This window comes from Pipra filicauda, unplaced genomic scaffold (assembly GCF_003945595.2).
Source record: "Pipra filicauda isolate LSUMZ 115617 unplaced genomic scaffold, ASM394559v2 scaffold2_size9829703_pilon, whole genome shotgun sequence".
Lineage (NCBI taxonomy): Eukaryota > Metazoa > Chordata > Aves > Passeriformes > Pipridae > Pipra > Pipra filicauda.
The window spans coordinates 3,580,132-3,604,721 of record NW_024104421.1 but is presented as its reverse complement, the minus strand read 5'-3'; the positions used below and the strand labels follow the sequence as shown (position 1 = coordinate 3,604,721).

Sequence of the window (24,590 nt, the reverse complement as noted above, 5' to 3'; positions counted from 1 at the left end):
TTATCATTTCTTCTGTGCCTGAAACCTTGCAGTGATATTGCAGAACTAGTTTTGGTGCATTTTGAGTGTACTGTGCTGTCAGAAAGAACTAAGAGCTGAGGGCTAAAGATAAGTAAATTAGCAAGAGGATAAATTTGTTGAAAGCACAAACTGATAAACTACTGAAAAAACCTTACCAAGAGACAACATGTTTTGACTCTTTCAGCCATGGATCATTTTTCTACTTTTATATTTTAAAAGCAGTTACTAATCATAGATTTTGGGATTTCAGTAGAGTAGCTTGGAGTGAATTTCTATGGTGTACATAATACAAGTCAGACTGCATCATCTACTGACTCCCAGTTGCCTCTGAAAGGCTCTGAAACCATTTTGGATTCTAGTGTTTGCTGATGAAATCTGTTTGTTAGAAGGTGTCCGTGACTGCTGACAAAGGAATGGTCATAAGTGTTTCAGGCAGTGTCTTTGCCCAGGAAGCCACTACTTAATGACTAAAATTCTGAGTTATCAACCAAAATCTGACTTTCCTATTTGTGTTTAACACTGAAAAATGTGGTGGTGAGCGGAATCCCCCACTGCTGCAGTGCTGCTGACGCCTTTAAATTGTGTCGGCGTTCTGACCTTGGTTTGGCACAGACGTTGCACTTGTGGCCTTGTCTGCGTATTTTCCTTCCTCCCACAGACTGGAAAAAGATTGGAAGTTAATCATGTTGTTGTCCATCAATACCTTCCATATTCAGTGTATCATGCTGGCATACTTGTAATTGCTGGGGAGAGGAGGGCTGTCCTGGAACGACCCTTTTTCTTCAGTTCCCAAAGAACGCAACTGGCAGGAAGTTTTTCTGCCCTGTGAGCGTTCTCCTCTGAAATAAACACGTCTTTTCCTGCACGAGCAGGACTCTGTTGGCCAGTCTGTATTTGCTGGTTACCACCGTGAATGGAGCTTGGTGTGCTTTGTCTGGCTGATCAAGTCCTAGATGTTATGGAATAAATCTGTCAAAGCTGTTTCTGATTCAATCCAGGTGGCTTTAGGCTTTTCTCAGTACCTGCGCCTGTGCTGGAATTCACGATGAACAAGAGGGGAAACAATTTTAGGGTCTGGCTTTGGTGTGGATTCTTCTAAGATTTGGTGTGATTTCTCCTTTTCCAAGCAATGTGATGATAACTTTCATTTCTCTCATTCAGAGCATATTGTAAAATTTGGCTAGAAAAGATATGGCTGTGGTTTGAGGTGGCCAACTGTTAGGAACTTTGAAGAGTTTTCTGGTAAGATATTAAAGAGATTGTTCATTCTGTCCTCATAGTTTCCCAATGGTTTTATTGATTTTTTTTTGTGGTGTTACTTTTTTTTATTCTTAAAATTAATTGCTAGGATGGTTAGTTGCTGAGGCTTTCATATATTGGTTAAAATGAATCCAGACTGTAAGGAAATAGGTGGAATGACTCCTCTTGGAACTACAAAATTCCTACTGGCCAGGAAACAAAGGTAAAAGATTCTTCTAAAGACAAACAGAAACATTATAGGGGTTGCAGTACCACTCATTTTCTTTCCTATGTATTTCAGAGTTTGCCTAATTACCATTAACTGCAACGTGTGAAGAAATAGCTCTTCTGTGAAGTTACATTTTGCCTTAGAAGATACTGTGGGAGCCAAAACTTTGTTTTTCTCTGAATTATATAAAGCAGTTATTTTTTTTCAGACATCAAAGCAGATGTGTCTCCTGGAAAAGAACTGACTATGTGAAAAATGTGCTAGGTATGTCTGTCTTCGAGAAACAAAAAGAAATACTCTATATTAGAGTATATTATATCTGATCTCATCAAGAATAGCTTTGCTTACTGTAGTCAATGCAGTACCTCTGAATTTTCTGATCTATCCATTAAGCTTTCATCATCTCTCTCCTGTTGATAAACTCAGAGAATCAGAATATAACACTGTAATCCACATCACTGTTACTGTTATGACATGTACTTACTGCTCAGAAGTCTTAAGGACCTAGAGTGAATGTCATGCTGATTCACAGTAAATAAAATAGCCTTGGAAAACGTGGGGATTAAAGCAGTTTTGCATAAGGAGTTTTTGCTAAGCGTCTCTGTTGATGACAGCTTTACATGAAGAGCTACCCAACGCTGGCTGAGTTGAAGAGTAACAAGCCAAATAATGCTATTTTGATGTTATTACCTGCATCAGTGGAAAAAAAAAAGAAAAAAAGAAAAATACCACGAAGTCATATGCTACAGTTCTTTTAAGTTGGTCTTTTTTCACAGAAAGAATGAGCTATACTGATAAAGCAAAAGTAAGATTTACAGCTCCAAATTGGGTAACAATCAGCTTAACTGGACAGGAGGCCTCCCACAGGAGGCTTGTCTTTCAGTGTACTGTCTGTCATCTTTTGAAGCAAGTAATCCAGTTCTTAAAGTTTTCTGGATTTTTTGCTACACCAGTGAGAATTGGATGCTATAAGTAATGATAAAATACTGTAAACCTTATTTCCACAAGCAAAGTGGTGGCTTGGTGATTAGATGAGTGCAGGCTGGTGGCATGAATCCAGATAAAAGTCTCCTAAGAGTGTCCATGTAAAGTTAAATGTCAGTGTAACAACCCAAGTGTAGCCTTATAAAATCAAAGTAAAAACAAAATACTAAATCTGAGGGGATTATTTCAGTCCTTTTTCCAGAGTCCTAAATTTATATTAAACGGAACATGTCTAACCACCGAAGAAATATTTGAAACATAGTCATCTTTCTATAAGAAAATGACAGATAATATTGCATAAAAAGTTAAGCAAGTTCAGGAAGCTCAGGATACTATTCAATAATTGTTTTGTTTTTTTTTTAAAAAGGGTAGTTAGTTACAGGGATCTAGTCTATGGGACTTGTGGGTTTTTTTCAATATGCTGGAAATACATTTATACAGTGACTCATATGATGTACATCCAGGAAGCTGTGGATCTGAGGACCGAGCAAGTGCCAGGGCAGTCAGGAGAAATTTCACTGGAAGTGTCATTGGCTCTTTAGTTTCATACCTGCAGAAGACTCAAGGTCTTCATTCTGCCACAATGTCGGTCATTAAACAGTCAGGAGGTGATAAAAATTTCAAGCATGTTGAGTCAGCAACGGTTAGTTTTAGCTCAGCAGAGACAAAAACATTGTCTTCAGAGAAGTTTCCACCTAAATTTCCATGGCTTTCTCTAAAAACTAACAATCTCTAATAGTTGTTTTCTATCCAATATATATTTTCTTTAGTTCTACTTAGACTAAAAACAGTTTTATGGAATTCTTTATATGAAAAAGTACTCTGCTTTGCAAGAATTGTCTGTCCTTGAGAGTGAGAAGTAAGGCATCTTAGAGATGATAGTGGGTAAAGGATGAAATGAAGGCATCCGACTTGGCTGTGAAGGTTGAGTGGTGATGAGTAGGGACAAAACAGAACTGTGGTTTTCCTAAAACAAGTCACTGGCATAGCCTTTCAAATTTGCTTTAGGTATAGTGATTATCAGAGCTTTCCTCCTCCGTTTGAAGTGGAACCTGTACCTTTTCTGTCAAAGGCCCTCTTTTCTTGCCTTATTTGACTGCATCTTTTTAAAGCAAAATTATTCACAGCTGTACATCATGTCAGAATTCTCACTTTTCTGCAGTCTTGCATGATCTGTTTCCTACTACCTGCTGAAATTAATTTAATTATAGGCAACACTGATGAGTTGTTTTTCTTTTTGTGTTGTTGCTTTGTTTTCAGCACATGTATTCACAAAGGGTGCAGCTTTCCTGTGGGGATTTGAACTGAGGCAGCATTAGAAAGACACATGACTGGATATGGCACTAGGGAAGATGTTTGTCTGTCATCAGTATGCTGATCAGTGTGAATTTTGAAGAGATCAGAGTCAAATGCTCTGAGAGATTAGAGAAATCCTTCACAATTTGCTTTTTTTCAGATATAACAAAAAAGCGGGTTTTTTTACCATACTATTTGAAACATTGAAAGACAACATTATTTTTAGAAAACATTGTGTCTATGTTCATATATCCCAAAGTTAACAAATTACCTAGCATGTCATCCTCAGAAGATTAACTGAAATGATCATTCAAACTTCGTGCAACATTAAACATTTTGACTAACCCATATGTGTCACATCACATTTAGTCAAAGGAATAAAATCTGAAGGTTATTTTTCTTCTTTAATGGCTGACTTCTGTGCAAAATGTTATATCCCCCCTCCCCAATGGCTAGATTTTTATTTCTACTAAAACTCTAAAAGCCAGGTAAGTTTATGGACAGACAGTGAATGTAGTATATATCTATGGTAAAATAGTCATGGTGCAAACAATTCCATAACTGACAGTACCACAAGCTTTAATGGATCCTGGGCTCAGCATTAATACGATACAGAGAACTCAGCTGGGCAGGAGACCTTTTTAAAAGGTCAGTGAAAAGGGTGAAGAGCTCAGCAGCTGCTTTTCCTCCTGTTTTACTGGTAAGGACTCTTTTCAGATCCTTGAGTGTAGTGGCAGAGTGTGCAGGACTGAAGCATTACCCAGAGAATTGGAAGACCAAGTTACAGGCCATTTATACAAATTAGAAATATGCAGGTTGATGGAATTGGATCAGATACATACAAGGTTGCTGAGGGAGCCAGCTGATATCATAGCAAGGACTCTTCCTATCATCTTCAAAAGCTCATGGCTTTCAGGGAGAGTTCCTCATGGCTGGAAAACATCACACCCATCCTCAGGAAGGATGAGAAGGAGGATCTGGGGAATTGCAGGCCAATCAGTATAACTTCATATGCTGGGAGGGTTTTGGAGCAGATCCTCAAAGTCACCTGCAAGCACCTGAAGGAAAAGGAGGTGATAGGGAACAGGCAGTATGGATTTACAAGGGCAAATCATGCCTGACCAACCTGATTGCCTTCAGTGATGAGATGACTGGCTCAGAGGGCAATCAGCAGTGCTCAGTGTCTTTTTAGTGATGTGGATGATGGGACACAACACACCTTCAATAATTTCATGGATGATAACAAACTGAGGGGAGTGGTTATGGGGAGTATACAATGGACTGAGTCCAACAGGCAGGCTGGTGAGATGAGAAGATGCTACAGCACATGACATGCAAGGAGGGGTAGAGAGAACTATGTTCCAGCCTGGGAAGAGGAGCCTCGTGGGAGACCATACTGTGGTCTTTCAGCTGTCTAATGGGAAGGGCCAGGGAAAACAGAGTCAGGCTCTTCTCAGACATGTTCAGTAAAAGGTGGAGAAGCAACAGACACAAATTGCAGGTTGTTCCAATGTAAGTCCCAATGAGATAATTGGCAGAAAAAATTCACAGTGATCAGTTAGATATGGAAACGTGTCCAGAGAGGCTGAGGAGTCGTCAACACTGGAGATCATCAAAACTCATCTGAACAAAGGTAGGGCCAACCTGCTCTAATTTGGCCTTGTTTTGAGAAAGGTATTGAACCAGGGTGATCTTCAGAGGTCACTCCAACCAAAATTACTCCGTGATTCTAACTTGCTGTGGTGAGTTACTCTGTATTCTAGGACAAGCTCTACCGTTTCTGTGTGGTTTTGGTAAGAATGTGCTGCATAATAGAGACCCAGTAAAACAGGATAAACAAAAGTTTTCTTGTTATCTCATAGCACTATACAGCTGTAAGAAAAGAAAGGAGTAAGAAAAATATGTGCGGGTCCACTGAACTTTTATTTCTGGAAAATTTCTTCTTGTATTTTCAGTTTTTAAACAATTTTGAAAAGAATTTATTCTTTCTGGGATAATGTATCACTGTGATATATGTCAGTGTGGTATTAATAGACTTTTCATGAATAATAATTTACCCAGACATTTTTTCTTTCAAAATTTCTAGTATTGCTCTCACTTTCTTCCCCATCCCTAAACACAGATACTCTCAAACCTTATTGCTCTTAATAGAATCAAAGAAGATAAAGTTGGAAATTATATTTTGAATTCTTTTTTTATGTTCTCCATAAGTTGCTCTTGCTGACTGAGAGCTTAGACTGAGACAGTGAGGGGTTACTGTTCTGCCTTTGTAGTTACCAGGTTTTCTGTTATGTCTTGTCATTCAGGTTGACAGAACCATTTTCCATTTGCAGTTTGCACATCCCTCTTTTTCACATCTTTTATCTTGCTCAGGCTGGAGGCAAATAAAATAGATCATAGTTGACCCTGCATTTTCTTCTCAGCTCCCTTGTTGAGGCAACATTTTTCTGCTGTGAGATTTTCAGCTGGCTGGGAAGTCACTTCTCGTGTGTTTAGTCTGTGCCTGTGCCTAAACTGAAATCTTTTGTTCTTGTGTTACTTGTGAAGTTCAGGTTCCATTTCTGACCTGCTCACAAGGTGACCTCACTGCCTCAGATGGGGACATTGGAACCCTCATGTTTCAGATGTGCCTTTCCGTACTTATCTTGCCAACTGAGAGCATTTCTTCACTGGTCACTTAACTAATATTTTCCATCCTCATTCTTGTGAAACCAGCTTTCCTAACAGACCTGTGCACCTTATCTGCAAATAATTCCTGATCTTTTGGATGAAAAATATGCTAGATAAGCATAGATATTTCATACGGTTTATAGAACCAGTGGACACTTCTGTTGCTGTCACTCAATTAATTTGAAATCACTCTTAATCACATTACTGTAAAATGAAAATCATTTCTTATCCGTGAAATCCTAAGTAGACTTTTAGAGATGTTGCTAGATAAAAACATGCTGAACATTCCTAGACTAAGGTTAAATTATAAGATCTTTTTTCCCCCCTTTTCCTTTCTCTTCTGTGGCTCTCTTCCATTTCATTGTTCTCACAGGGTGGTGTAGTCAAGTATTCCCTCCTTCTGCATAACATGTTCTTCATTTGCAAACAATAGAGGGCCCTTCTGTGCTGGAATATGTCAGCTTTTCTAGCCAGTCCTCTTGAAGTACCCCAGGCAATTCAGACAGATTTAATCATGCTCTCAGTAACTTACTTAATTTCCTTCTTATCCAGCAGATAGGATGTTCTTCTTAATTAAAAGGAATGGATTTTTTTTTCACTTCCTTGGAGAACAAAATCTATGCAGTTGTCAGTTTCTGTTCATGGCTGACTAATTAACTCCTGGCTCCAAGGGGTGAAGTGCTGCCTATGCCTTTAGTGACCCAGCACACTCCATTCAATGTAAAGTGCTTTTACATGGAACATTGGTATGCATCTATTTACAGTACTGGACAGATCTGGTAGAAATTGGGATTAAGCATGTTGGTAGTTTTAGAATGACACTGGGGTTTGAGTGGTGCTGCTGCAGCATCCTTCTTTCAAACATTTTGGAATGAACTTCATCATTACAAGTAACTTCATTCTTTTTATAAAAAAAACAAGACTGAGCGCAAATTGCAAACTTGAGTTGCAAAATGCTCTCTGTAGATGGACAAGAAGAGCTTCATTTGGTCCCAGAAATTACAGCTGCCAACAACTGGCAGTTGCCAAGCTGGTGTGCTCGGTGCCAGCCTTGACAAAAGGTGCCAACCCAACAGAGAAGTGAGGCTGCTTTCCTACTAGTTCCTACTCTCCTGTATTGCTCAGCTCTCTCCTAGCATGTAAACCTGTGATTTCTCAAAGCCATGGATTTACTGTAACTCACCAGATGGTAGTTCTGAAAAGCACATGTTGTCCTCCTTTGCTTTCAGCATCAGTCCAACTTTTGGCTTTTTCAGGCCCACTGGTGCTAACAGCCATGACCAGATTGTTTCTGTTCTGAGTGCCAGCAAAACTCAGATTGTCTGCAAACTTCCCTTGCTTTTTTAGTGTCTCGAGTTGGTCATGCCATGTTTGATGAAGTCCCACATGCTGGGAACTAAAAGAGAGGTGACATAATGCAGCTTTACCCTATGAGTATCTGTAAGGATAAAGAATCTTACCCATGCAAGCTTCAGTGGGGATGCTGTATCTTTGAAAATGCGTTATTTTGGGAGCATCTCCTGTCATACATTTTCTCTTTTACCAATATTGTGTTCATCCTTGGTTCTTTCCAGTGGCTTGCCTTGCTCTCTTATAATCTGCATTATATGCTCACTTTAGTTCATTAAGTCTGTGATGTTTTAAAACAAGTGTCTTCTGTTGAGTTTTCAGCTGGTTTTGCAGGATGTACTTGAATTCCTCAGGTACTTGTACCAAATAAATAATAGTACTAATGTTGTTAACTTAAAACTGACTACTAGCTAGATATACACATTCACTTCACTTTTCAGTGTATAATTTTTCACTTTTATAGATAATCAGCAGAACGTGTTGGCAGTTTCACTTAGAAAACCAAATAGACAACTTAGAAATAAATTTTGTTATTATTAACTCCTTCTAGGAGTATATGTAAAAGATATCAGAGCAAACACTTTTTCAATATTTGGTATGTCAGTGTATTTTAAAGGATCAGTAACTCAGTCTATGGTGTCTTTTCTTTTAGCATTACTTGCTTGCTCCTCTTGCCCCTTGTACAAAAAAATCTTTCTTTTCTTTTCCATTATTTACTTCAAGGTCGTCCTGTATAAAAGAAAATGGGAGAAAGCATTAAATGAAGTTGCTAGTAAAAACTTTATTATGCTACTGTAAAATGACACTTCATGCTGCAAAAGTGGCCACTGACTTGGAGTGTGAAAAGAAATGGATTTTCCTGGTGTATTTGGAGTACGACACTTATGTAATGACTGCTACATTTAATGCCATTTCTTCTTAAAGGAAAAGTTTCATGCTCATATCTCCCAATCAAAGAGACTGTTCCCTACTGTATAAGCAATAGGCAGAGCTTTTGTAGGCACCATGCAGTGACATTATATAAAGATTATCAGAGAGATGCAAATAACTGTGGTTTTTCACGCCTTAGTTTATGACATGCCTTCTTCCCTTTCTTGTGTCTCTTGCTTTCAGCAGAGATTTCTCATTTTAATATGGCATATGCAGATGTGTACTCAAAGAGATGGGGCCTGGCACACAGTTTTTGACAGTTTGTTTTCCTTTGACTGCTTATTTCCATGTTCATTTTGAGTATGCTTGGATAGCACGAGCAAATGACAGCTGAAATATAGCTGAAGGAATCTGCTGTCTATTTTTAAATGCTTCAATCTTCAAACGTATTTGTAACTTGGGCAAAAGCCTTATAGTGTGAACAAAAGCCAAACGTTTGGAAGATTATTTTAAATAGAAGGGGTGAGTATATGCTATTCCCAGTTTCGGGAACACATATGAGTTCCTGCTTTTTCATTATAGATGTAATCTTCCCCAGGACTATTTTTATCTCTTTATCATACTTTTTTTTTAAATAGATATAAATATCTTTTACTAGTTAGTAAATATCTGCACGGAAGTTCTAATTTTGAGCCATACTGGGTCTGATTAAAGCAGCATGGCTTTGAAATTTTTTAATTAGTTTAAAGGGCCTCTACACTACTGCTTTCTTCCTTATACCTGTCTGCACAAGCAGAAAGCAATCAACAAGAAAAAAAAAACACACCACCTTCAAAGGAATTTCAGTTGATTTCTTGGAAATTCCAAAGAGGAAGGAGTGTATTTTCTTCTACATCTTGGAATAGTGAAGGTTGTTTCTTAAATTAGAGATAGAGAAATTTTATTTCAAGGTAGAAAGGGACTGGAAATCTCCTCTTGTATTTCTGTCCTGTTTTGACCACAGCCTCAGTAATTGTATATTAGATTTTCAACACTGCTTATATATCTCAACCTCCATTTTGTATGTCTTCATATAAAAAAACAGTTTATAGAAAGTATGTTATATTTGTGTTAGGAATATTCTTCTTGACAGCAGAGGCTGTTGTTTGCTGATTTTTCCTAATGATTAGAAGTGTTCTCCAATTACTTGGAAAATTAGCTCATTGAAGGGAGGCAGAAAATGTCTCAGTGACAGGCTACATCAAGGCAATTGCCCTGATAGGGGGATCAGCTCAATTAAAATCTTAATTTTGCCTCATTTGTCTCAAGGTCACCAAATAAAAAGTAGTTCACTGGAGTATTATAATTGGCAAGATAAAGAATTTATCTTTCTGAGTACATATTCCAGGCTAGAGCTAATTTAATTAGTGAACTTTATGATCTCTAAGGATATCAGTGAGAATATATTTCAGATGTCTGACACATGGGGCATCTTGTCACCGGATTTTTTTCTTCTATTCTCCTTCATAATGTATTTAAAAATTATGTATGTATTCAAAATACTCATGGACATATTTTGTAGTTCTGTAGCAAACGCAGTTACTGTGGAATGGCAGAAATCCCTCCTCAAATGCCTTAACCAGTAACCTTGTCCATACACATTACCAAGGCTATTACAGCACTCACTGACTTCTCCAGAAACCCAGTAGTGTTTGCTTAATTTGCAAAATACTCCTTAGCTGTGTTCTGGAGTCCTGCAGTTGCCAGATGGAGAAGGCAGTGTTACAGCTATATCAGAGAAGGAGGAACTAAGCCATCTGCACTGTTCATATAGGCTGTTCAGCCCAGTGTGTGGTGTATTTATTACAAATAATGCTGCTGTCCCCCATGTGCCAGGCAGTCAGAAGTCTGTAACAAATCATCTCAGTAGGCACTCTTCATATTGACCTGACGTGAGCTGTCAAAGCCACTGCTTCAGAATGTGTTTTATGAGGGGAGATAGCTCTTAGTAAATCTGTTTGCTAAACACCTGAAAAAAATATGCCAGGCATGCCATTCTGAGAGACACTGTGGTCTCTGTTCACTCCCAGAAGTTGGTCTCACCCAGTGGATCCCAAAACAGAGCTGTATACTTCCCATCTCACATTCTCATGGTGAGGAAGATGTACAGTTTGAGGAGTGTGATAACATGACTTTTCACTCAGCCCTGTCCTTTTGGATACTTTTCCCAGTGTAGTCTCCAGGAATGACCATCTTTGGATGAGATTTCATACTTTTTCATAGCTAACATGGTAAACACTGTTCAATTCACCTCTGGAGAGAGAATCTGTCAGATTCTTCTTGAAAACAATGTTGGTTTTAAGGAGATAAGCTAAATTATCATATTTTTATTTAGGCATTTCAATGACATAAAATCAGAAATCCTCTTCCACTGAGTTACTACATTCATTGTGCTTTTGGTTTTGTCCTTGGCAACTGTTTAATACCTTTTGCTAAGCACTGGATTTTCAGTAGCTGTCAGCTTAAAAGTGTGATTCTTTAACATATGGTATATCAAGATGACAGGATAATGTTCAGCTCTTATCCCAAATTTCTGCAAATTTTCAGAAAGGACTTTTCTCTCTTCATAGCTTGTTTGTATACATATAATGTTTTAAACTACTCTAGCATGGTTCTTTCTTAACTGCTCTGCTTTTAAAATTCTCTTACATTTTATTTTTTTTTTGTTTGTTTTGTTTCAATGGCTGATTTTTACGTTTGATTTTTCTTATAATTACCATTTGTATCAGGTATTATTCTAGAAGGAATTAAAAGATCGCATGCCCGCCTGAAAGAAAACAACTGCTGTATTGTGATTTGTTTTCTTTTCTGGCTAGTGGGACTGCAGTTAAAAAAGACATGTGTGATCTTAGATCAGAAAAATACCCTATGAAACCTCAATAAAATGCCATTCATAGGGAAGATTTTATTGCCGCTCAGAAAACACGTCTTTCAGCCAAGTGGCGCAGGTCTCTTGAGCAGAGAGTGACTGGCTGTGTGTGATCTGTTCACAGGGTGGTTGGTTTGTGCACTGAAGTTAAAGAGAACAGCACCTTGGGGACTTCTTCCCACACTGTAAGGGCCAAATTCAACTAACCCAGCGTGTTGCAGGGGGAAGGAATCCACAGCAAAGCCTAATCAGCCGTTTTATAAATGTCATTTTTGGCTTTGCATCTGTTTGCTCAATTAACAAAAGCAGAAGAAAAAATACAACAGAACAAACTTATTTGTTGAACTACTGAATGCTTTTATTAAGGTCCTTAAAGTATTTTTCTTAACAAAGGAATACCCATATCATTATTTCCCAGATTTATTTCGGAGTTCAGCTGAAGTTTGTACTTTTAATGGTCCCAACTTCAATAAAAACTAAAAGTTGCCAGGTTTTAAGGTTAAAGGTTTATTTTCTAGTTCAATTGCTGTTGGCTTTCAGAAATGGTTATCAAACTTGACATATAATTAATTTGATATTTAATCTCTGCAGTCTGATTTCAAATTTAACATCAGTTATGAAATTATGGTAACATATTCATTATTTTCATTACAAAGCTTGCTTGCTGGTAAGTAGGTGCTGAGAATTTAAATAGTTGGGAAGCTGCACATTAGTTTTACTAGTGTTTCTTTAGCTGCACATTAGAGGAATAAGTAGGTGTAATGGATTTTATCTACAAAACTGGAATTAGAGATTAGTGAAAACATGAGGTGCTAAAAATGTTTACCTGAAGTGTTTAGAGGGTTTAATGTGTTGTATCTGGCCCTGTCTGGAAGTGAACCTTTGGTTTGCTTTAGTTTGATATGGACTTGCTGCACTAAAACAAAGACACTTCTGTTAATCTCTGCAGTTAATCCCTCGATTTTAGCCAGTTGGTTAAGGCAATTTTCTTTCTTTTTTTTGTTGTTTTTTTTTTGAGGAATACTCAGACAACAACATTTGACTTTACCGCTGTTTGTGCGTAGCTGGGCTGCTACCCTCATGACAGGAGAGCAGCCTGGTTAATTCTGGTTTTGTTCAATTAAGAGATTGAAGGGAAAAGGTTTCTTTTCTCTGAAATAGTTTAGTTTGATAGTACTTGGAGCATGCATTCAAGACATTTCATCCTTGGTTAGATTTCTTTTTCTGTTAATGTATTTATGATGTACCTGTCTCTAAATTCGCTGACTCTTGATGCTGCATCATTTCGCTTACCATGAAGTAAAGTTTTTCCATGAATGTGTGTTCCCTACTGATCACTGAGAAATAAAATTTCACAGGGCAAGCATCTGTAGCATTCAGATTAAGTCTGTGTGGTTTTGATCATATTTCTTAGTCTTCTGCTACACTGAATCAGATATTAATACCAGAAGAGAAAAACTTTATTTGAAACTGTATTAACTTGTAGTTTTGCATTATATGGCAAAATGTAGGAGGTGGTTGCATTTGACCATTAACAGATTTATTCTCAGAGAAGCTTGAAACTGAGGTTGAAGGCCTTTAATTACTCATAAAGAAGTTATGTTTAAGGGTAGTACCTTGGTGCAGTTATCTGTAGTGCAGGCTGGTAGCTGTTTCCGGTTAGGACTTGCCAATATCCCCTCATGAAACATCCTTTGGAGCATTCATAACTTGTGACACCTTATTACTTGATAAACTTTATGTATTGATAATGATTCAAGTGATAGGTTTCTTTTCTGAGGTGTTTCTAAATTATAGGAGGGTTTGGATAACATTTTGATTATACTGAGGTTTTAGATTCATATGACATGTGGTCCCCCTTCCCATCTACTCCCATCAGCTGTTTTTTGGAAGAAAATCTTCATGTTGTTTAAGCTGGAGTGAGAGATGTGCTGGCTAATGTGCTGACTGCATCAAGAAGTGTGCATTGATATTGTGCAGATAATTCTTAATACTGAAGAATGACAGTGACCAGTGTAAATTTGAGATCTGCTTCTAGTCTTCGACTTCAGCACCTCTTGATTCAGACGCTGTTAGTCTAATATTCCTGAAATTTGGGATAAGCTAGTTTCCCACAGCTTTCTAATCTTCATCCCTTGCCTCCTCCAGTGCTGACCTGAACACATATTTTGTTTTTAAAAGTCAAAGTTTCCTGGCCTCAGGAAATGAAGTCTACCCCCCATCTCTTAAAGCCACCGTGGGACAACTTGACTCATATACAGCAGAACAGTTAAATTTTCAAGGTCTGTTAATATTTTCATTGGCATATGTTACCTTGTCATATAAATGGCACAGAACAGCAAGGAGCAGTGTAACAAAATGATGAGAGATTTTGGGAGAAGTTCTCAGGCAGAAGAGGTAACTGAGTGCTGAACAAAACCAGCTCATTGTAACTATGGTGATTGGTCTTTTAGCTTGGATGCAGAGTGCAACAGAGGCAGTAATATTTAACCAAGCTGTTTGTAAACCATAATGAAATTATTTCTTTTAGTTGGTAATTAAATGCACCGGTTTTTTGGCATTATTACAGTGTTTAGGGATTGTTAGGAAGCTGGGATTGCTAGATACAGCCCAATAAAGCAAAGAAAAAGGCCCAAATAGTGCTTACTGTAGTAAAAAAAAAATAAACCCACCCATACAGAATTCCATGTAGATCTTCAGCAGTGTGTCATTCCCCTGATCCTGATTTTTCAGTGCATAAGATAAGGAACTTAGTTCAACCTTTTGCAACTTTCCTTTGACTGTCAATCAGGCACCCAGTTGTGGTGATGGGACTGTGTGATGTGGTCAGTGCTGTTTCCTTGATCACTTATTTACCTTCCTTTCATTACTTTCTTTTTCTTCATCGTAAGCAATTAGGCCTTCCAAACACTACCTTTATTCTCCATGGTTTGGTGACTAACCACTGGTAAGGGCAGGTGACTTTTGAGGAACTGAAAGCCAAAGCAAAACCTTTCAGAACAGGTTTTCTTCTAATTTTCAAAACGAAGTAGCATTTTTGGGAAGAGTTTCTCTTTGGTTTCCTTCTGTTACATGTCCCAGAATGTAAATATTTTCTGTGTACCAAAACTACAAAGAAACCAAAAACAAAACAAAAAACCCCCAAACAACTCAGCTGTGTCACTGCATTCATTACCTTTTAAATTCCTAAGTTATGTGTAACGATATAGCCAGCTAAAATATTTTGTGTGGGCAGACCTTAAAAACAAAGAAATTATAAAGGAAATTGTGGGGTAAATGTATTCAGTTGGACGCTGTCCTGTGAGGTTACATCAGTCCAGCTCAGATCACAGGCATCCCATTGTGTTGATGTCGTTAATTTATTTCCAGTAAAAATTTCCTGGTTCTCTCACCCATCTAATCATTAAAAACAAGACTGCTAATAAAGGTCTGGACAACTTAGCTGGTTGTTTCCTGCCTTCCAGCATCTCCTTCTGTAATTTTTTCCTATTATAGCATGTTTTGCACTCTGACCTGAATTACTGTTTTGTGGTCTTTACTTCTCTGTGTCTCTTAGGACTACAAAGTGCTTTGAGATCTTATGCAATGATATCACCTTCCTCAAGGAGGGCAGTGGAGGTGCTGATCTCCTCTCTCTGGTGACCAGCAATAGGACATGGGGAAGTGGAATGAAGCTACATCAGAGGAAGTTCAAGTTGGACATTAGGAACAGGCTCTTTGCTGTGAGGTGATTGGGCACTGGAACAGGCTGCTCAGGGAAGTGGTCACAGCACCAAGCCTGACAGATTTCAAGGAGTGTCTGGATGATGCTCTTAGTCCATATAGTTTAGTTTTAGGTAGTCCTGCAACAAGCATGGAGGTGGACTTGGTGATCCTTACAGGTCCCTGCCGACTTGAAATATTTATGATTCTGTACTATACATTGTAGAATCTAATATTTCATCACACAAGACACATTTGGCAATTTTAAGCTAAATAATGTATTAGTTCATTGCATACAGTTTCCCGTGCAGGTTTTTCCAGTAATACTGACTATTGTTGTCAGTTGTAACTTGTGTTGAGGAGCAAAGTGTACTTTAAAGAGACTGAAGTTCATCTGTCCATCAGGATTAGTAGCTGCAGCAACAGTGGACTGTCCTGTGGGTGGTGGTAATGCTACAGCAATGAAGGCTGGAGCTAAGCAATCTTTCTGACATGGCTGACTGACACATAGAAATATTTTCTGAGTGCCTCAGTCAGATTAGTAAAACAGGCTGCTTCTATAGCAGTGCACAAGCTCTGTGTGTTTCTTCCTAGTGTGTGTATGCATTGTGTGAAACATAGTATGTGTGTATACATTTTATATTGAAGGGAAGCTGCTGTGCTGGTTCAAAAGCATTGTAAATGTTTACTTGAGTTGTATTATTGTAAAAACACTGTTGTGTGTTAGGCACATAAATGTGAAGGAATGTGATATTAAAATTCAAATTAACTTATGCATATTTTCAGTTAACATTTTTATCAACTCTTCTTTTACAAGAGTTATGGCAGAAAAGATAACCAGGTGAGGATAATAGCTTTCACTACAGAATTAGCAGCTATATATGCTGATGTGCATTACAGTAAATGATAATGAGGTTAGTGTTAAAATGCAAAAAATATTGACATTAGTGCAGAAAAAATAATTTCATAAAAGCCTTAATAAATAGTAGGGCCTGTATGCCAGTTGGTATTATTAGGGAGGAAAACTCTTCCCAAGGACTGACAGGTAGCATTTCCACTTTTCAGGAATGCTTGGTGGTCCACTGGTCTTCCATTATTTATACTCGTCTTCCTGTTTTTAAATTATTATAAAGTGTGAAGTCTTCTCATCTGAAAGTTTTTATTGCTTATTGTGATTATTTGACTTTATTCCTCATGGTGTTTGGCTAATCCCTCATCACTGGAAATTCAAGGATTTCATAGAGAAGTGGAAGGTGTTGCTTTTTTAAAGTGGTGCAGCTTTGTTTCATTAAAGAAAAAGTAAAATCATAGAAATTAACAGCTATTTTCAGTGTCCAGATTGAGAAATCTTAGGGACTTTTTTAGCAGGCGTATGGCCAAAATCAAAGGATGTGAAATTATTAATTCTGAAAATCTTTGCTTCTCTTTAGTTGAAAGACTTCGGGATTTATATTTTCAAATCAAAAGCATGAATTTGATTCTAATTCCTTTAGTCTAATATATCCCATTGTAACAGTGCTTGGCATGACACATTGTGAAATGGAGAAAAATTCAAAGTAATGGAGAAGGGTTTCCACTTTTGAGTGCAAAATTTTTTAGAAGCTGTACATCAAAAAAAGTGATTATCTGGAAATTGCTATTAAAAATGCAAAAGAAATTTTTATTTCCAAAATGGGTGGGATTCTTCACAGTAATTCGACATAATAAACATTCTCATTAGATTTTTCTTCTTTCATATATGACTGTAGAACAGTTTCTGTTATTTGATTTGAAATGGCTCTGAGAATAAACATCTTCTGAGATGCTTTTGTAGTGTTGTTATTGTTTCTGCTGGTTCCAGTGGCATCCCTCTTTAAAGCTTTGTCTCATTGAGCATGAACTGCCTCAACAACTTTTGTTAGAATCACCATCATTCTCTTTGTTGTCTCAGTTTAAAAAGATATTCCAATGTGAATAAGTACTTATGGTAATGGTTAATGCTCTGTGTCTCTCAGAAATTCATTTACTCTTTGATGAGAATTCTGCATGCACATTGCAAACTGGTGTTTGCTCAGTTGCTGTACATGTAAATAGTAATGCTTTCTAGAAAACATTCATAAATCTCTAAGCTGTTGCCATAATTGTAAATAATTCATTCTCTTTTTGCTGTCTTTAATCTTGTGGGGTTTTTTTCTGGTTTAATAAAAATACTCTTACAGATTAGGGATTTCTTTAAAACTCTACTGTCCCTTTGATAGGGCTATGTGCTATATATATGTGCAATTGCATTCAAAAGAGTTAAAAGAACATTAAGTTTACGAAATGAGTCTCCTAAACTATGGGAATTCCAGTGCTTTGTTTCTTTCTTCAGTCCTAATTAGCTTCCTTGTGCACATATATTATGAAAAATTTTCCTCTTGAATCTGTCCTCATAAAATGTACCAGTTGCAGCATGCTCACTTAAGACACGTACTTGCTGTGTTTTATCTTATTGTTCCAGTTCAGCATGTGGTCCAGTTCTGCACATTGTGCAGTGGTGGTGTGAAGATGAAATTGTTCTCTGACAGACACCCGTATTGCAGTATTTAAAACAGCAACAAAACTATCTTACTGAACAGTGAGTTGGGTGATTCTTATTAAGCAAGCTTCTGAGTTCTCATGCCATTAAAAATATGTGTGTGTGTATTTAAATATTTCTAAATATGATTCACATATATAAAAAGAGGATTCTTTGAATCTGGCTTTGAAGACTGAAGGTTATCTGGCAGAGAAGAAAGCATTCTTTACAGAATCACAGTATGAAGTCTTCAGGGTTTCACAGAACTTTCTTGGTGCGAGTGTTCAAGGGCTGTGGACTTGTAGATGCTGAACCTTTTACATGATTATCTGCATGAAGTGTTGTAAAAGTGAGAATTACCATTTAGTACCATGGGCACTGAGATGGGATGAGATGTACTTTCATGCATCAGTTGACTCCAAGCCTTTTAGGTTTATAGATTTGGAGTTTCACGTCACCCCCTCAGTTTTGTGTAGTTAAATAGTTGGGGAAATTTTAGCTCATGCCATAGATACCTGTATAATTTGAAAGGTTTATTGCCCAACTTTTGTTGCTTTTTCACATAAAAGGTATGGAGTGATAGTTGTATCTTGCACCATAGTTGATTCAAAGCCAGCTTGAATATGGCTTTGAGCAAGCTGTCTAGTTGAAGCTTTAGTATTACAAGCACTAGGTCATGTTTTAAGTTTATGAAAGTTTGAGTTTGTCTCAAAATATCTACCTAATACATTAGAAAGACATTAATTTTGGTTCAGACATGAGAAGGTGGATGTCAATAGTATATATTATATAATATTCTTATAATTATTCCTTTCTTTGAAATATGTATTTTGTTTGAAAATGTTTTGGACCATTCAGGAGATTATCAAATTCAGACATACTTTGATGAGGGTTTTGGCTTTATTAATATTGTTGTCTCTTACCTAATTAATAGTTTAGAGAATCAAAGACCAGTTTCCTAATAGATGAATCTGGCTTTGCAAGTTTATAAAAAATAATTAATTCTGCTAATTTTAATTTAGAAGTTGAATAAAAATTCTCATACAGAATTGAGTGTATTGGGCTGACATATTTTTATTTTCTGCGCTGACTTAGCTGTACCTTCTACGTTTATTTTATTGGACAGATAGAACTGTGTATTGTATAAGCTGAGTTGGTGCCAACATAATATTTCCAATAAGTTGTTTAATGACTGAAAAAGTCTGCTTTCAAACTGGGCAATGCACCCGTTGCCAGTGTGCAGCACTGGGTTAGAACAACTTAACAATTATACTGGTTGTGTTTAAAGAGCATCCTGACTCAAATCAGCTGTAACTTTTGGGCAGAGTAGTTAAGTATGCTAATAATTTTTTAACATCATCAGAAAAGGACTTTCCGGTTTTTTTTTTGTCTCCAGAGGCCATCAGCACTTTTTCATCCTAATAGAAGTTTGTTTAGCACCAAGGAAAACTTGCTGCCTTTGCAATTTTCTCAGCCTCAGTTGGCTTACATTGGAAAACGCAGAGCCCAGTGTTGAACATATGTATTTTTGGAAGAACTCGAAGCACTGACTAGTCATATGCCACATAATTTGAACATATATAATGCAAAGAGATATGTTCTTGTTCATACTTTTGTTATGAGTTCTGAAGAAGATATTAAAGTAGGGTTGTTTGTGATCTGTTCTAAAAGTATTTCTGAAATACAGAAGAAACATTCTTCCCTCTCTATGTGGGTAACATACCAGATATGAAGCTGGTGTATCATTCTGTTTTCTAAACAGTAAGTTAAAGAGATGTCTCTACTACTTGCATGATGTTTTGGGGAAATCTTGCAACCAAAGAATCTGTCTTTTATTCCAAAATCCAAACTCCAGATATAATTATAGAGAAAAGGGCTGAGGAAGCAAAGCTTGCCTGTTTTGTTTTGATTGGACTAAAAGTTTAGACTTAAGTTCTCTGTGGTCAGGAGGCTGAGATTAAAGAGTCTGTAATTAGATTCAATACTCCATGTGTCTTAATGCCCTGGAAGGCCAAACCCTGTCTGCAGGCAATGGTAGTTGCCAGGATCATCAAAAATAGTTCATAGATGTGAACTAGGAAATTATGCATGCTTTCTGAAATACTTTGTTCTTACTTGCTGTGTCTTGTTTCTGTAAAAAGAAAGGATATGAAATGCCTCAAAATATCTAGAAAACAAGTAGAACTTGAGGAAGAAATTGTTTTACTTCTGGAGATAGATTGCCTGGTTCATGTAGGTAGTCCTCTATATTTAAGTCATGTTTCAGTAGTTTTTCCTTTTGATCCTCCTATTTTCCTCACATTAGATATAGTGGTACCCAAAACAAAATAGGTTACTAGATGTTTGTGTTTCTATGTGTATATGTATGTATGAACACAGAAAAAAGTTTTCTGCCACATAGTCACAAGGGAACAGGTGCATCTTTTGATTAATAGTTTATACCAAATAATAATTAAGGGGTTTGTTTCAGAAATTTCCTAGTTTAGGTTAATAGTAATGAGCAAAATGAAGCTTTTTTTTTTGGCTGAATTAACAGTTGAGGGTAATGCTTGAGGATGAGTTTGGTGTTGGTGACCTTCTGCAAATGCAGTGATGGTACTGGAGGGTTCCACTCTTCCCCGGTCCAGCTGCCCAGCGCTGGAGCCATGGGAAGTGCGGTCCAGAACACGGTCTGAGTGCTCTTCTCTTTTTTACAGGCAAGTTAAAGATCAAAATAAGAAAGTAGCAAATCTGAAGCACAAAGAACAAGTGGAGAAAAAGAAGAGTGCACAGATGCTGGAGGAGGCCAGGAGACGAGAGGATAATCTTAATGACAGCTCCCAACAGCTTCAGGTAACGTGGGAATTGAATTAAAGCAATTTAGCCAATCAACTAGGCTTAGCTACTTGGCTCTCTGCTGTACCTCCTGATCTGTTTTCATAGCTGTTACCTAAGAAATTTGTTACTGATTGTTTAAAATCCTCTCTCAGTTGCCTTCATATCTTACTCCATTTTCATAAGAGGAAAAAATTGCTTTAACTGTCAACTCTGTTATGAAGTGCATTGCTGAAATAATTTTGTCAGTTCTGTGTTGAGATTGGTGTGGCATATCTTTCTTCTCTGCTTTTCTAACAGCCTTTTTCTTTAGCTGTTTTGTGTGTTTTCCCAGCTGGTTTTACCTTATAATGCTGCCTTTTCTTCAGTAAATGAAAGATAACCAAGTAAGTATTCTTGGAGTAAACTGGAATTGTTGTGGGGTTACTTGAGAACCGTGTTTTCTGTGTGTACTCATCCTTGTTTACCTCATGAATTCTGCATATGCAAATATGCAAACTAGTCAGTTTGCGTTATCTCTGAAATGATATCATGCTGCTGCCCCACAGAATTATCTGGCTGCATCAAATCTGCCTAAGCATAAGAAATTCACCGGTATGAAAGCAGGTCAAACATTTCTCCGTGTCCTCTACGTTGAGATTAGGTGTAGATGGTTTACCAAACGGTAAATTTTCAGTTGCTGTCATAAAAATGTTAAACTGTTGGCATGAAGTAAAGCAAAGATACCACAATGCTAAGTGTGGAGATAATAGACGTTTTGCCTGTGATTAATTTACAAAAATAACTTTCTTTTTGGTGAGTGAAAATAAACATGGAAACAGTACCCTAACCTTTATGTCTTTTAAAATTAGTTTTTAAATGTTTAAAGAGCACCTACCCTAGGTGTTTTCCTTTGTTGTTGCAGTTTCCTTTGTTATACCTGTTTCTTGTTACCAGCTACATATCTTAATACATCTCCAATGAAGACACAGAATACATCCTAAGAGTTCACTAGCAAAGGCAAATCCTCTCCTTAATTGAAGCAGATACTTCTTGACGCTGTTCTGTGGGATTCAGGGGGGATTTTTTCAACTAAAACTTTGAAAGAACCACAGAAACATGTATCCATGTGGAATACTCTCACATGCACCATTTTGTGGTTTTGCCCCTCAGTTCCAGTCCTGGGAACTGAAATAGTTAAGTTCCAAGTGTATGAAAATGATTTCATAACTGCAGACCTTTATAAAAGGCGGGAATGTGGGATTTCTACATCTGCTAATGGGTTTTGTGGCTGTAATGCTATGGCAATTCACAAGGCTGTCGTTATGTGGCAGCTAAGTTTAAATAACACAATCCTCCTGGTATTAGTGAAATGTCTTTAAAAATTCCTAAAACTAATACAATATTTGGTTAGATTTCTAATCCGCATTTGAGTAAATCTATATCTTAAGTTTGAAAAGATAGCTGGTACTTGACATTTGCCTTGCAGTTATGTGGATATTTATCAAATGACACTATTCCACAAGGCCATCATCTTTGTTTTTATGTAGCACTTTCAGATTTTAAAAGGTATGGCTTTCTTTTCTGGGTTTTCCCCCCCACAATTATTCTTTCCCTTTTCATTTTTCTTTCTTCATTGCATATGTAATGCACTGAAAAAACCCTGACATTTTCTCCCAGCTCCTGTTTGCATACTAAAACCACTCTTTCTTTGTTAGAAACAGTAAGTTATGTAAAGTGTTTGTACTACTACACACAGCAATGGACAGAGAGGCAAAAATGGTACTGCTTTATATCAGAATTCTCTAAGAATGTATGGCGGTCCTTGCAATACCCAGTTCTTTACTTATAAAGTGTTTTAAGCAGTAGAGAGATCATAGATATAAAACTATGAATAGCATGAATATCTTTACCTTTTTACATTCAGGTTTTCTGATTTGAGATCTCTATACTGCAGTACATAGTTTTTACTACTTTACTTATGTTCTGTTTTATTCTGCACTGGTGTCTGTTGCTTCCTATATAATTATGTGCAGGTATTTTTTAGATTAAAAATAGACACTATTAAATGCATGAAAACATTTAAGATTGAAGTGTGATGTGATAGTCAACATTGAAATGTACAAGTTATGACAGTATTAAAGTTACTTGATTTTCCCTAGTGCCTTTCCTGCCTTTGTGAACCTAATTGTCCTGTTTGGGTGGGCTCGATTTTTAGTGAGCCTTTCCTCATATTCAGCACAAGGCTGAAGGGAATGCTTTCATTCACAGATGAAAAAGGTCTGTATGCTCTAATGAAAATATCAGGCTAAGGTAAAATATGGAGTGTTTAATGACAAGTGACAGGTTCAATAAAAACTCCTTCCTTTAGAAGAGCCCTCTGCTTACAGTCTCCCTCTCTCAAGGACTGCAGCGTTTTGGTTTCCTGGAAGTAAAATTTACCCAGGACCACATTTCAATTTGTTAGTTATGCAGATCTGTCTTCTCTATAGACTCTACAGGGCACTCACTGCCTTCTAATCGATTAAAAAAAAATAAACCTGAGAAGACCATAGATTTTTTTTTATTTTTTTTTTTATGCGACCATTGTTGGCTTTGGGGTCAGGACACACAAGCACCAATTTCAGATAATTTTGGTCTTGGTGGTTTTGGCTGGAATTAATAATAAGACATTATGAAATGCTTAAAAATATATGATCTGCATGTTCTTTGGTTGACCGTCTGCAATCCAGTCAAATAAACACGCTCCCAAAGCACACAGTCCACTCCTCCTCTCTCTGTCCCTAACAGGCATGTGGTTTCTTTCTTCCTGAGTCCAGTAACAAAATGTTCGTTTATTCAGAGAGCTCTGATGATGGAAATTTGGTATTTTGGGGAGTGGGGGAAGAATGAAAACCATAATGTCTCAATTCTAGTGAGATGGATAAATGGCTTTCCAAATTTGCCTTTTCCTCCTGGGTTCCCTTAAACCACAACTCTCCAGAGATCTGAGAGGTTAACGAGTGTCTGGTCTACAAGCAGGATAAAAAAAACCCAAACTGTTGGGCTGGAGTAGAAAATTTTTGCTTCAAGTAGCTAAAGGTTGGCTATTGTGAAAAGAATTGATATGCTGTCTAGTCCTAGAAAGGTGACATTTACTAAAATTTCTTTATATTTGAATGGGTACTTCAAGATGACGTCTGGAAGAGGGTATGCATGTTTTCTTGTTCTGTCACCCTAGCATCTTCCAGAGTTTTAAGGATAAATTTTCAGAATATCTGTGGTATGGCTTGTATACTATTGGATCTGTGTTGCAGCAGCTATCCATCAATCTCTAATTGCTGCTGACAAGCTATACGTCCAGAAGCGGTGTAAAATATATTTGAGTGCTTTAATGAACAAATGGAAAAAGCAAGTAAACTTACTGTTTGTTTTTTTTTTCTTTCTCCATACCCAAATTTAGATAATTTAATATGTATTCCTAATTCATGAATTGTGGATGCAGGTATATGTTGTTTGTTTCTTGTGATTATATATTTCTTTTATCATATTGGAAAAAACTATCCTTCTAGATAGAAAGAACTGAATTTTCAATCTAAAAAAAATATGCAACTTGTGTTCAACAACGCTTTTTCTGGGATCCAGGCAAAGCTCAATGAAATGGATAGATAGCCAAATACCTTCTCATCAAATGAGCATTCTAAATTCATTAAATATCAGCCTCAATGCCCCAAGCCTGCCAAGTGTTTAGGAGGCATTTGAGCAATGCCTTTGACAACACACTTTAAGTTCTGGTCAACCCTGAATTGTCCAGGCTGATCTGGATGATTGGTTTAGGTCCCTCCCAGCTGAAACAGTCTGTTCTGGTTAACTCTTTGTTATGAGCGTGTACACACAGTCCATGTCAACATTCAAAAGCCTGAAAACCCAAGTGGAGCCCAGTACATCTGGTCTCACATTACAGAAGAATTTCCTCTTGACATGGTGTGATTGAATCTTGAGGGTGGGGTGGC

General features: G+C 37.2%; 1 protein-coding gene across 13 annotated transcripts in view; it reads left to right on the top strand.

Annotated features, from left to right (window-relative positions):
- ERC1 (ELKS/RAB6-interacting/CAST family member 1) overlaps positions 1-24,590 on the top strand; it is a 288,797-nt gene that overhangs the window by 134,618 nt on the left and 129,589 nt on the right. For all 13 annotated transcript variants that reach the window (XM_039383120.1, XM_039383129.1, XM_039383128.1 and 10 more), the window contains one exon: positions 20,502-20,637. In XM_039383120.1, coding sequence (XP_039239054.1) covers positions 20,502-20,637 — 136 coding nt within the window. The remainder of the gene's footprint in view (positions 1-20,501; positions 20,638-24,590) is intronic.